We start from the raw sequence: 14,390 nt of genomic DNA, 5'->3' as shown, positions 1-14,390 counted from the left end.
GGAAGATTCTTTTTAGATAAATATATTCATTATATATCTTGGTTATTTAAGTATCAGATACTACACTAAGGTCAAATAAGTCTCGACTAATTCCCAGTTGAATACTATATCTGTTTGGAGGTCCAGTATTTTAAATCTCTCAGGTTTATGATAAAATGCTTCTCCCTCAGCTGAAGAATGTATCTATATGACTGGAGTGTTTTCACCTGTACAATTTGGTGAGCATAGCATGGTAGTGAAAAGCAGAATTCAGAAGTCAAATAGCCTGGGTTCTAATTCTGTCTCCTCTACATACAAACTATATGAAGTTGGGCTTAATCGCTCTGTGCCTCAGTTTCTCTTCTGTAAAATGGGGCTAATACCTTGTTAATCAGATTGCGAGGATTAAATATGTATAAGTATATATATATATGAGTATATGTAAATGAGTATATATACCTACATTGTAATGAACTTAGGATAGTGCCTGCTACATAGTATGTTCTATAAAAATGTTATCTCTGTTATTGCTATTATGAGAACTTTTCGAAAGCAAAATCCTTTATCAGTCACCTCCCCTATTCATATAGCCACCTCTTAGTGGCCATGCTTTGATAGTCTCTTGGTAAATTATTTTCTTCACCTAGCAGATTAATGAAAGAAAAGAAATGCTGAGAGAAGTGGAGGAGATGCTGTGATGGCAATTATCCTGATGAGAGAAAAAATACGCAGTATTAGGTGCAACAAAGCTGGGAAAGCATGAAAAGAGAAAACTGAGTTTGGCAGAAAATCTGAAATGCCACTCATTTAAATTTCTTTAAAGAAATCTTTTGGAGTTCTATAATTGACATTGCCTCCCCTAATAGGTTTTTATAATACGTTAAGTTTTTAATTTCAGTACTCACTGACGGGAACATGCATAATAATGGCATAAGAAGAAACTACTCCTGCAGGATATAGAATAGATACAGATTTGATCTCATTCTGCAAATGCTTCTTCATGCATATTTGTTGACTCTGGCATACTGTTTTGAAGAATGAGGTATTTTGTTTGCCTCTGTTTTGGCATATAAAGAAGAGCCACTAGGAATTCTCAAAGTTATAATCTAAATGGGCTTTTAAGATTATATATCTAAAGGCCAAAGACTAAGGCAATAATTTCAGGTGTCATCTGTCCTTAAGTAATGTTGTATTGTAATGTATTATGACATAATCCATTAACATAATAAGGTACCTATTATGTTACAGAGGCAGTTGGCTGAAATAATAGTTTTCTTATGATCATATTAGGAAATTGTCTTTTACATATTATTGGTTTCATAGCTATAGGTGAATCAACTTGTATTTTACCATCAAAGTGAAATGTATGGAAGAAATTTAATTGCATTCTAATGGGAATTCATATTCATATGAATACATGGAATTTCCATGATAAGAGTGAAACTGGTGGACTAAAGGAGATCCCCAAACGCCTGTGAGACCTCGACTCTGTCTGGTGTCCAGACTCTCGATGCTGTTGTGAGAAGGAATTCAAGGACAAATTGGGATAGAGTGAAAGTACAGATTTATTGCAAAGTGAAAAGTACACACTTAAGGAAGGGGATTGTGGGCATACTCATGAGAAGTGAGTCACATCACAGGGTTTGGAGTTTCTATATTTATGGGTTTCTTTAATCAAGTGGTGGGATATTCATGAAGATTCCTGGAAAGATATGAAGATTTCTTGGAACTGTGTGCTACCCATTTTTACACCCAATATGGGTGGTCTCAGAACTGTCATTACACTGGTGGTGTGTGATTTAGTATGTTAATGAGAGTAGAATGAGATCCTAGGTGAAACCTAGGTCAAATCCAGTGCCATGTTGAGTCCAGTTAGTCTTAGCCAGCTTGGCCCTTCGTTTTTCAGGGTCTTATCAGCCCCTACCTTATGCAGCTATTTCAACAGTTTTCTTCTGCTAAACATGTGAAACTGCTGTCTGGAATTTTCTATTCTCCTGTGACCACCTTGTATTACTCCTGTCTCAAAAGTGTTAAATTATTCCTACTAAATTTTTGGAGTATGCATGCTTATATATGTGTATTTCATTTTAGTACAGGAAGTTTGATAAATATATGCATTCAGTGATATGAAAGTTTTATTATCAAATAGGGTGGCACCCTATTTTGATTTTATTCATTATGACTTTATTGATTATGATATATACCAGATTATATTCTATGTTCTGAAACAGAACTACAAATAGGAGGTGTCTTACGTAATATTGCCAAATAGTTTATACAAAAGTCAAAGGTTGGTTCTGTCCCATGAGAATAGCAACATAATGGGTATATTATATCACCTTTTGCATTGAAATGCCTGCTCATTATATTTTCAACATTTTTTCTCAGCAAGTCCTTGACTTTTAGAGAAATTAAGCATTTTCTTTCAGAGTGCAATGCATTTGGGCCAAATTTCCGCTTGTAACTCCTGCTGAATTTCGGGCACCCAGAGGTGAGAAGAAAGGATTCTTAACAGCAGCAGCAGCAGCAGCAAAATCTGAAATATGAAGACAGAGAGATCAGAGCATGAAATAACTTGTTCAAAAAAATGCACTTTGTCCCTATTTATTTACCATTTGCAAAAACAAGCAATAAGTCCTAGTGAAGCAGTATTAAAAAGTAGGTTTTAAAATTGAAAACAGCAAGGTTGAGGTGAAGGATTAATGAAAGTATAGTTTATATTTATTCAGAAGATCTACCAGTACTTTAAAAAATCTGTGTTTAACATAGCAAATTGTCTGTCGTTAAAATGCTAATGAAATGGTAAACAGCTGCTAAGTTTTTTATGCTAATGAGTAGTGGCAGCTAAGTAGTTCTCAAGCCTTGTCTTTATTAGCATAGAGATTTGATTGGGTAAGGGGGATCATTGCGCATTCCAATCTTTGTTGACGGAGTAATCTGTTTGTGAAGTTCCCCGTTGCATTCTATTTGATTTGGGTTTGTTAGTACAAAGTGACTCTCACCAGGCCCTAGGGAGCCATGTATTACACAGTATTATCAGAGCCACCATTGTGGGCTTAGAGAAGGAATTTTGCTTCCCTCCAGGAGACTCACAATGGCAAAATAATTACACATTTGTTTGTCATTCAGCTTTAAGTAGAATTAGTCTATAGCTTACTTTAGACTTTTAATGATTATAGTAATAATAAATTAAAATAGGCCATTAGGCTAACATAAGAAATATCTCTGTTTTTTAATTTAGCTAAGAGTTTAAAGCAAAACTTTTAAAATATTTTAATAAGTGCCCCTGCAACATTCGATATATTTATATAATACATCATCTTAGATCTACAAGCACTGAAGTTAACATTACCTAATTTGAAGAGTAATGTGTAATTAAATACAGGGTGGTTATATGAATCACATGCTGAGATCAGAGTATTAACTTGAGCATCAGAAAAAAAAACTACTCTCAATCTATACTTTTGGCTGGTTCTATTTTTGCTGAGTGCTACTCTGTCTTCCCTAATGGATGGGGCTGACCTGAAGACTTGCCATTACAGGTAAGTGCTTCAGGCACCCTTCTCTCTTTTTTCTCTTCTGTTTTTAGGATCAATGTAAATGAGGTATAACAGTCCATTAAACACTATTGCCAATAATGTTCTGGAATGATTTGAAATATGATGCAGAGTTTATTAAGAAAATTCATTCCCAAAAAAGGATCATTGAAATAGAAATTTTAATGAGTCTGGGACACTGTATAAAAGATTGGTGGAAATTTTAATAGTTGGAGCATTATCTCATACTGTTCATTTCTCCTTGAAGTCAATAGGGGATGTTAGGTATATAATTATTGTGTGGTCCTATATAGGCAGGCCAGGAAAAATTGGAACCCTCATACACTGACGGTAATCATGTAAAATGTTTCAGACCCTTTGGAAAACAGCCTGCCACTTCCTCAAAATATTAAGCCATTTAGTTACCAGATGACCAATTTCCAAAATTTGACTCCTAAGTATATACCTGAGAGAACTGAAAAGATATATCCACATAAGAACTTGTACATGAATATTCAAAGTAGCATTGTTTATAATAGCAAAATAGTGGGAGTAATTCAAATGCCTATCAATTGATGAATGGATAAGCAAAATTTGGGAAATCCATACAATGGAATATTATTAAGCCTTAAAAATGAATGAAATTCTGATACATGCTACAACATAGATAAACCTCAAAAACATTATGTCAAATGAAAGAAGTGAGTCACAAAAGACCACATCACATATTATATGATTTCATTTAAATGAAATGTCTAGAGTAGAGAAATCTAGAGATAAAGAAAATAGATTAGTGGTTGCCAGGAGCTAGGGATATTAGGAGGAAATGGGGAGTGACTGCTAACGGATAAGAGTTTCCCTTAGATGTCATGAAAATGTTCTAAAATTGATTGTGGTGATGGTTCTACAATTGATTTGGTTTAGTCCAAATCTCATCTTGAATTATAGCTCCCACAATCCCCACATGTCATGGGAGAGACCTAGTGGGAGGTAATTGAATCATGGGGGCACGTTTTTCCCATGCTGTTCTTGTGATAGTGAATAAATCTCATGAGATCTGATGATTTCATAAAAGGCAGTTCCCCTGCACACACTCTCTTGCCTGCCACCATGTGAGACAAGTCTTTGCTCCTCCTTTGCCTTCCACTATGGTTATGAGTCCTCTCCAGCCATGTAGAACTGTGAGTCCATTAAACCTCTCTTTCTTTATAAATTACACACTCTCAGGTATTTCTTCATAGCAGTATGAAAATGGAATAATACAACAACTCTGTTAATATGCTAAAAATAATTGAATTCTACAATTCAGATGAATTGTCTGGTATATGAGTTATACCTCAATAAAGTTGTTACATTAAAACAAACAAACAAACAAATAAACAAACCTTACATGCCAGAGCCTGCCTATCAGAGAGTTACCTGCACCAGCAGTTACTTATCTATACTACATGAAAGTTAATACACTAAAGAAGGATGCTTGTTACTGGAGAGGAGCATTATAAATCTTCTACTCATGCATTAAACCAGATACCTAAGGAGGTGATAGCAGAAGTTCTAGCCAGAGTGTTTAGACAAGAGAAAGAAATAAAGGGCATCCAAATTGGAAAGGAAAAAGTCAAATTATCATTATTTGCAGATGGTATGATCTTATATTTGGAAAAAACTGAAGATTCCACCAAAGAACTAGAACTGATAAAATTAGTAAAAGTTACAGGATACAAAATCAACATACAAAAATCAGTAGCATTTCTATATACCAACAGCAAACAATCTGAAAAAGAAATCAAGAAGGTAATCCTGTTTATAATAGCTATAACTAAAATCAAATGCCTAGGAATTAATTTAACCAAAGAAGTAAAAAATCTCTACAACGAAAACTATGAAACATTGATGAAAGAAATTGAAGAGGACACACACAAGGAAATGGAAGAATATTCCATGTTCATGGATTGGAAGAATCAATATTGTTAAAATGTCCATACTACCCAAAGCAATCTACAGATTCAATGCAATCCCTATCAAAATACCAATGACAACATTCTTCACAGACATAGAACAGACTATCCTAAAATGTATATGGAAGCACAAAAGATCCAGAATAGCCAAAGCTATTCTAAACAAAAAGAACAAAACTGGAGGAATCACATTACCTGACTTCAAATTATTTTGCAGAGCTATAGTAACCAAAACATCATGGTACTGGCATAAAAACAGACACATAGACCAATGGAACAGAATAGAGAACCCAGAAATAAAGCTGTACATCTACAGTGAACTCATTTTTGACAAAGGTGCCAAAAATATACATAGAGGAAAGGACAGTCTCTTCAATAAATGGTGCTGGGAAAACTGAATATCCATATGGAGAAGAATGAAAGTAGACCCCTATCTGTCACCATATACAAAAATAAAATCAAAATGTATTAAAGACTTAAATCTATGACCTCAAACTATGAAACTACTATGTGAAAAAATTGGGGAAGCTCTCCAGGATATTGGAGTGGGCAAAAATTTCTTGAGTAATACCCTCCAAGCACAGGCAAGGAAAGCATAAATGGACAAATGAGATCACAAGTTACAAAGCTTCTGCACAGCAATGAAAACAGTCAACAAAGTGAAGAGGCAACCCACAGAATGGGAGAAAATATTTGCAAACTATCCATCTGATATGGGATTATAACTAGACTATATAAGGAGCTCAAACAAGTCTGTTTTAAAAACCTGAATAAAAAATGGGCAAAAGATCTGAAAAGACATTTCTCAGAAGAAGACATACAAATGGCAAACAGGTATATGAAAATGTGTTCAATCATTGATCTTCAAAAACAAATCAAAACTATAATGAGATATCATCTCACCCCAGTTAAAATGGCTTTTATTCAAAAGACAGAATAACAAATGCTGGCAAGGATGTGGAGAAAGAGGAACCCTCCTCCACTGTTGGTGGAAAGGTAAATTAACACAGCCACTAAGGAAAACAGTTTGGTTGTTCCTCAAAAGACTAAAAATTGGGCTACCATATGACCCAACAATCCCACTGCCAGGTATATACCCCAAAGAAATAAAATCAGTATATCAAACACATATCTGCACTCCCATGTTTATAGCAACACTATGCACAATAGCCAAGATTTGGAAGCAAACTAAGTGTCCATCAACAGATGACTGGAAAAAGAAAATGAGTTACATACATACAATAGAGAACTATTCAGCCATAAAAAGAATGAGATCCTGGCATTTGTAACAACAACATGGATGAAACTAGAGGACATTATGTTAAGTGAAATAAGCCAAGCACAGAAAGACATACTTCACATGTCCCACTTATTTGTGGAGCTAAAAATTAAAACAATTGAACTGGAGACAGAGAATAGAATGATGGTTACTAGAGGATGGGAAGAGGGCAGGGGAGTGGGAATGGTTAATAGGTACAAAAATATAGTCAGAGGCTGGGTGTGGTGGCTCACACCTGTAATTCCAGCACTTTGGGAGGTCGAGACTGATTGGTTGCTTGAGCCTAGGTGTTTGAGACCAGCATGGGCAATGTGGTAAAAACCCCATCTCTACAAAAAATACAAAAATTAGCCAGGTGTGGGGGCATGTACCTGTAGTCCCAGCTACTTGGGAGACTGAAGTTGGGGGCTCACCAGAGCCCAGGCAGGTCAGGGCTGCAGCGAACCATGATCACACCACTGCACTCCAGCCTGGGTATCAGAGCGGGACCTTGTCTTGAAAAATAGTAATAATAAAGTTAAATTAAAACTTAAAAAATAAAAATATAGTTAGAATAGATAAGATCTAGTATTTGGTAGCACAACAAGCTGACTATAGTCAACAATAACTTATTGTGCATTTCAAAATAACTGAAAGAGTATAATTGGATTGTTTGTAATGCAGAGAAAGGATAAATGCTTGAGGGGATGGATACTCCATTTACCCTGAGGTAATTATTATGCATTGTGTGCCTGTATGAAAATATCTTGTGTGCCTCATAAACGTATGTACCTATTATGTGCCCACAAAAGTTAAAACAAAATTTAAAAATAGTCAACAAAAAAAATAGAGGTGACAGTTAATTTAACTGCTAAAAAGGATATTTGCTACAATAATACGAAACAAATTAGAAATAAAAAGTTGAAGACAAAAATTTGAATCCCTGTCCTAACTACTACCTGACCCCCAACACCCTGTCTGCAGCCAAGCCATAATCAACCCTTTTAGTCTTTAACTATCCAATGTCTAGACTACCCATTTACTTCAAAGTAAGAGCAACTTTCAGAAAGGTTTTTTTTTTTTTTAAGAGAACAAGTTGAATCATAACTTTGAGAGCAGACAGTAACTATTCAGGTTCAAGTTTTCTTTTTCTTGTAAAAACCCTATATTTATCTCTGATTTGCATAAAACCTGTCCACTAGCTGTTCAGTAATTCTTAATAGCAAAGAGTGTCTGGCTTCAAGGGGTTCCTCCCCTCTTCTCTCCTGCACTTTTGGCGAGTCAGAGGCAAAGCGTTGGCCAACAGGACGTCCTCATTCTGCTTGACCCACCTGCCAGTAGGATCTGTCTACTAGGTGTCCTGGCTGAATCTGAGCATCCCTCAGCCCTTGCCCATAGGGAAGCATTGTGCATCACTGTCTTGGATAATGAGGAGGAAGATCCTTTGTATTGTGTTTACTACTCCTGTGCCATTTGCGTACTTACAGCATAACTCTCTTGCTTGCAAGTTGCAGCTCAACAGACTTGTTCTTGCACTGTAGGTTTGGGAGGGAGATGGATGTGAGCAAGAAATTGAATTCATTTTTGTTTTGTTCTTGGCAGGCAGTACATGCCACACTACTACCCTTCCTGCTCTTGTGCGCACACCTACCCTGATGATGCAGCCTTCACTGGATATCAAACCATTTATGTCTTTTCCAGTGGACAGTAGTTCTGCTGTTGGGCTCTTTCCAAATTTTAACACAGTGAGTAAATTCATTTCTATTTTATTTGTGTCCTCCTCCATCACTTTCATTACATTTGTGAATAGTCAATAGATACAGCCTGTTTCCAAAGTGTGTAATTTTAGACCATATATTGGTTATGCTGCTCAGTTGTGCTATGAGAGATGATGCTTCACCCATGGGAGTAGCCCAAACAATAGCCAGTATGTTTATTATACAAATATTTCCACAGAAAATATTTTCTGAAAAATTTTCACCTGTTGTGTTGCACAATTTTGATAGAATTTCCAGTGGCTTTAGAACTTACATCATTTCTGGGATGTTATTCACATGCTCAGGAATACAATTTAGAGATACCAAGACTCATTGATTTTTTCCCTTCTCTTAGAAAAAAAAAATGACTGTAGGATTTATCTCTCTGGCTGCATTTTTATTTGGAAGATATTTTAGATAAAATGTGAATCCTACACAAACAAAATTTCTATTTGGGGGCTATTGTAGATGATGTGAATTTGACTCTATTAAGAAAAAGAAAAACACTCATTTTAAATCTACATATTAGTTATCTGCAAGACACTTTGACATTTTAAAACATAGGATAAGTGTTAGTGAATTACCTATAATTACTGATGTTCTTCAGGTCAGCTGACCTTCTTTTATTTGAATGAAAAACATTTGTAGGTGTGTCAAGTGGAGCATGACATCTTTCAACAATATAATTTAGCATAAAATCAATCTGTAGCCAGATTCTAAACCTTATAGTAAAAGAAAAGGTTCAACAGTTCAGGTGAATGCATAAATTGTCTGCTTGGTTGTTAAATACAGTTATTTGGGGCATGATGGCCTACATTAATGATGCAGCATTATAAATGCTGCTGTAATAAAAAAAAAATCGCATTATCAACACCACCAGGCAGCGAGCATCTGAAGTACCGCCAAATGTTTCATTTTGCAAACCTATCTTCTGTAAGAAGTGAAAACAGCAAGAGGATTTTTCCTTAAGGATTGTCAATAAAATCTGCTGACAGGCCCTCTGTCAGGGTTTAGTGTTGTAAGGTAATTAGGGCGTAGGGCATCAGCCAACTTTTTACAGAGCGCTGGCCTTGATGTAGTGAGTAAACAGTTAAATGTTTTTGTCTTCTTTGAGTTTTTCAGAGACAAGTCAAACCGTTAAAAAAAAAAAGTTACAAAAGGTGAGCATTGTTCCTAGAGCAGTGGAGGGGCTCAATAGGATAAATCATGCCTGCCTTGGTTTCATTGATCCACCCGCTGCATCCCAGAACACCACATGACGCCATTTCAGAGAATGTGAACTTGAGGATGCCAGTGGTATCTTCTATTCAAACATGTGTGACACATTCCAATCATAACTGAATTAAGCTATACTTCGTAGAACATTTATGAGGTATTTGTGTTTTGATTAATGTGCCTTTGGAAGTTAGCATTTATAGCTATTGCTGAAGTCTAGTTGTTGTCAGGAAGCAGCATTCGGGATGCAAGTAGTCATAAATGGCTTACTGTGGCTCACCTCTCTTTATTTTATTTTCTTTTACTTTTTATTTTATTTATTTATTCATTTGAGACAGCTTTGCTCTGTCGCCTAGGCTGTAGTGAAATGGCATGATCTTGGCTCACTGCAGCCTCCACCTTCCAGGTTCAAGTGATTCTTGTGTCTCAGGCTCCTGAGTAGCTGGGATTACAGGCACCTGCCACCACACCTGGCTAATTTTTGTGTGTTTAGTAGAGACAGGGTTTCGCCATGTTAGCCAGGCTGTTCTCAAACTCTTGGCCTGAGGTGATTCATCCGCCTCTGCCTCCCAAAGTGCTGGGGTTACAGATGTGAGCCGTTGGGCTGGCCTCTTTATTTATTTTTTAACATAAATAACACATGAATACTTACTCCAAAAATTCAAATAAAACTTTAGCATTTGAGGTAAAATTAGAAAGTCATATTCCCTACCCCTGCACATATTTTTACTTCCTCCACTAGCGGAAGGTGGTCAGCAACTGGTATCCATCCTTCTAATCCCCTTCTGGAAGTATGTTACACATATACCTAAAAGGTACGCAGTCACAGTTTTTTTTACGATTGCAATCATATGATTAGCACTAATCTGTTAGTCACTTTTTTTGTCATCAAAATGTCTTACATCTGCCTGTTTTGAAGAGCTGTAAAACAAAAATGGAGAGAATACCTTCATAAAGGATTTTTAAATATAAAATTACAATTTCATAACGGTTTGTTCATGTTGCATAGAGGGTACAGATGCACTAACATGTCATTTTGTTTGTTTGATTAATTGTACACAGCAATTAATCTTATGATATATTTGAGAAAACCTAAAGAATAATTACATTAATATAAGTTCATTTTTTTCCTTCTTGGAAGAAAATAAACATAATTTTCAAACAAAAATACTATCTGGCTAAGGTGAAGAATACCACAAAGAACTACATGAAATAATTATTTTACTCCCCCTATATTATATGCATGGCATTTATCAAACAGGAGCCCTTCTAGTAGTGTATTAAATATTAAGTCATTCCAAGTGGGACCCTCTATCATCTTGCAGGAAATGAATTTATGAGATCATTGGGTGACCTGTGATTTTTCCCTGTGAGTTGCTATTTAAATTACTCTAATTCTTTTCCTATAGACTTTTCCATTCTAGTATCCAACTCACCCAACAGAATACCTAAGGGAATGTCACGAAAGTCATTGTCCACATTTTCCTAGGAAAACGCTATTACATCACCACTAATAAGTATACTGGATTATTGTATATTTGTGATGTTTTACATCTCTCAAAGTACTTAGACCTTGAAACACTTTGGCAGGCAGTCATTATTACTCTTATTGTCTACAGGAAGAAAGAGAGTTATTGAAGGAAGAACTGAGACTTGAATTAGAATCTTTTTAACGTCAAAATTCATGTTCGGGCTCTTTACGTCCTTGAGTCTTTTGGCCCGTATCACCTCCCGCCTCATTCATTGTGAACAAAGCTCAATCAGAAATCTTTTGTGCTATTTTCTGGAAGTGTGGAAGGCAATTTTCAGCAGAATCATTAAATAGAAGGAGGAAATGGTTTTTCTGAATGTGTATAATAGACCTCTACAAACAATACGAAGCAGAATATATTTGAAAAACAGCCGTAATTTATTGTTGGCAAATTTTTAAAGTATATTGTACTCAATAGTCCACTTGTTCTTTGAAAACTAGGTGAAATCTATCTTATCATTTTATTTTTAACCAAGGTTAATATTAAAAAATACAAGAAATGAGGTCAATTATAATCTTTTTTATTTATTTATTTATTTTTATTATTATACTTTAGGTTTTAGGGTACATGTGCACAATGTGCAGGTTTGTTACATATGTATCCATGTGCCGTGTTGGTTTGCTGCACCCATTAACTTGTCATTTAGCTTTAGGTGTATCTCCTAATGCTGTCCCTCCCCCCTCCCCCCAACCCACAACAGTCCCCGGAGTGTGATGTTCCCCTTCCTGTGTCCATGAGTTCTCATTGTTCAATTCCCACCTATGAGTGAGAACATGTGGTGTTTGGTTTTTGTCCTTGCGATAGTTTACTGAGAAGGATGTTTTCCAGATTCATCCATGTCCCTACAAAGGACATGAACTCATCATTTTTTATGGCTGCATAGTATTCCATGGTGTATATGTGCCACATTTTCTTAATCCAGTCTATCGTTGTTGGACATTTGGGTTGGTTCCAACTCTTTGCTATTGTGAATAGTGCCGCAATAAACATACGTGTGCATGTGTCTTTATAGCAGCATGATTTATAGTCCTTTGGGTATATACCCAGTAATGGGATGGCTGGGTCAAATGGTATTTCTAGTTCTAGATCCCTGAGGAATTGCCACACTGACTTCCACAATGGTTGAACTAGTTTACAGTCCCACCAACAGTGTAAAAGTGTTCCTATTTCTCCACATCCTCTCCAGCACCTGTTGTTTCCTGACTTTTTAATGATGGCCATTCTAACTGGTGTGAGATGGTATCTCACTGTGGTTTTGATTTGCATTTCTCTGATGGCCAGTGATGATGAGCATTTTTTCATGTGTTTTTTGGCTGCATAAATGTCTTCTTTTGAGAAGTGCCTGTTCATGTCCTTCGCCCACTTTTTGATGGGGTTGTTTGTTTTTTTCTTGTAAATTTGTTTGAGTTCATTGTAGATTCTGGATATTAGCCCTTTGTCAGATGAGTAGGTTGCAAAAATTTTCTCCCATTCTGTAGGTTGCCTGTTCACCCTGATGGTAGTTTCTTTTGCTGTGCAGAAGCTCTTTAGTTTAATGAGATCCCATTTGTCAATTTTGGCTTTTGTTGCCATTGCTTTTGGTGTTTCAGACATGAAGTCCTTGCCCATGCCTATGTCCTGAATGGTATTGCCTAGGCTTTCTTCTAGAGTTTTTATGGTTTTAGGTCTAACATGTAAGTCTTTAATCCATCTTGAATTAATTTTTGTATAAGGTGTAAGGAAGGGATCCAGTTTCAGCTTTCTACATATGGCTAGCCGGTTTTCCCAGCACCATTTATTAAATAGGGAATCCTTTCCCCATTGCTTGTTTTTGTCAGGTTTGTCAAAGATCAGATAGTTGTAGATATGCAGCATTATTTCTGAGGGCTCTGTTCTGTTTCATTGATCTATGTCTCTGTTGTGGTACCAGTACCATGCTGTTTTGGTTACTGTAGCCTTGTAGTATAGTTTGAAGTCAGGTAGCATGATGCCTCCAGCTTTGTTCTTTTGGCTTAGGATTGACTTGGCAATGTGGGCTCTTTTTTGGTTCCATATGAACTTTAAAGTAGTTTTTTCCAATTCTGTGAAGAAAGTCATTGGTAGCTTGATGGGGATGGTATTGCATCTATAAATTACCTTGGGCAGTATGACCATTTTCACAATATTGATTCTTCCAACCCATGAGCATGGAATGTTCTTCCATTTGTTTGTATCCTCTTTTATTTCATTGAGCAGTGGTTTGTAGTTCTCCTTGAAGAGGTCTTTCACATCCCTTGTAAGTTGGATTCCTAGGTATTTTCTTCTCTTTGAAGCAATTGTGAGTGGGAGTTCACTCATGATTTGGCTCTCTGTTTGTCTGTGATTGGTGTACAAGAATGCTTGTGATTTTTGTACATTGATTTTGTATCCTGAGACTTTGCTGAAGTTGCTAATCAGCTTAAGGAGATTTGGGGCTGAGACAATGGGGTTTTCTAGATATACAATCATGTCATCTGCAAACAGGGACAATTTGACTTCCTCTTTTCCTAATTGAATACCCTTTATTTCCTTCTCCTGCCTGATTGCCTTGGCCAGAACTTCCAGCACTATGTTGAATAGGAGTGGTGAGAGAGGGCATCCCTGTCTTGTGTAATCTTATAATTATTATCACAAGAATGAAAACACTATGCTGTGAGACCATAGTTGAAAGTTTTGGAGGTTTGATGTTTTGTTATTCTCTTTAAGTAGATTTTTAAAAACATAATGTTTTCCTCTTTCTTATAGTGAAGTATGATAACATTATATGATAAACATAGCAAGAATGAAATGAGATCCTATTGTATTCCAAAATAGAATAGATGCCTGTTCTATGCTAAGTTGTACCTGACGAAGAAATACGCTTCACGGTGTTCTTTTAGTGGTTGCCTTGCCTTAGCCACCACCACTGACAGAATCTCTCTCAATGCTTATGTATGTAAAAATAAGCAAATAATTTTAGTCTTTGTATAAGCAGAGTTTAAAGAGACTTGATAAGGAAGACGGAGTTTGGATCGTTGATAATTTATGATGGAGTACATGTCAAGGACGCAGCTTGGAGGATGATAATGTTAACTCTGTGCTTCAGCAGTGTACTTTACAGAGGGGCAGTTGTGAGTCATTTATAGGTAAAAGCCTGTGTGGACCAAAACATAAAGTTTTAA

At 36.2% G+C, this 14,390-nt stretch overlaps 1 protein-coding gene across 6 annotated transcripts in view; it reads left to right on the top strand.

Moving 5' to 3' along the window:
• Positions 1 to 14,390, top strand: part of ZNF385B (zinc finger protein 385B) — a 422,583-nt gene that overhangs the window by 314,221 nt on the left and 93,972 nt on the right. For 4 of the 6 annotated variants that reach the window (XR_004027926.1, XM_030803393.1, XM_030803392.1 and 1 more), the window contains exon 4: positions 8,331 to 8,473. Coding sequence is in view for 4 of the 6 variants with exons in the window: in XM_030803393.1 (XP_030659253.1) it covers positions 8,331 to 8,473 (143 nt within the window). In the remaining 2 variants the exon portion in view is untranslated. Of the gene's footprint in view, positions 1 to 2,497; positions 2,509 to 8,327; positions 8,474 to 11,396; positions 11,402 to 14,390 lie in introns of those variants that run through there. The other 2 variants (XM_030803395.1, XM_030803396.1) reach the window with 2 other exon arrangements.

This window comes from Nomascus leucogenys, chromosome 22a (genome assembly GCF_006542625.1).
Source record: "Nomascus leucogenys isolate Asia chromosome 22a, Asia_NLE_v1, whole genome shotgun sequence".
In the NCBI taxonomy this organism is placed as follows: domain Eukaryota; kingdom Metazoa; phylum Chordata; class Mammalia; order Primates; family Hylobatidae; genus Nomascus; species Nomascus leucogenys.
The sequence above is the reverse complement of the archived record's forward strand: the minus strand, read 5'-3'. Positions and strand labels throughout refer to the sequence as shown.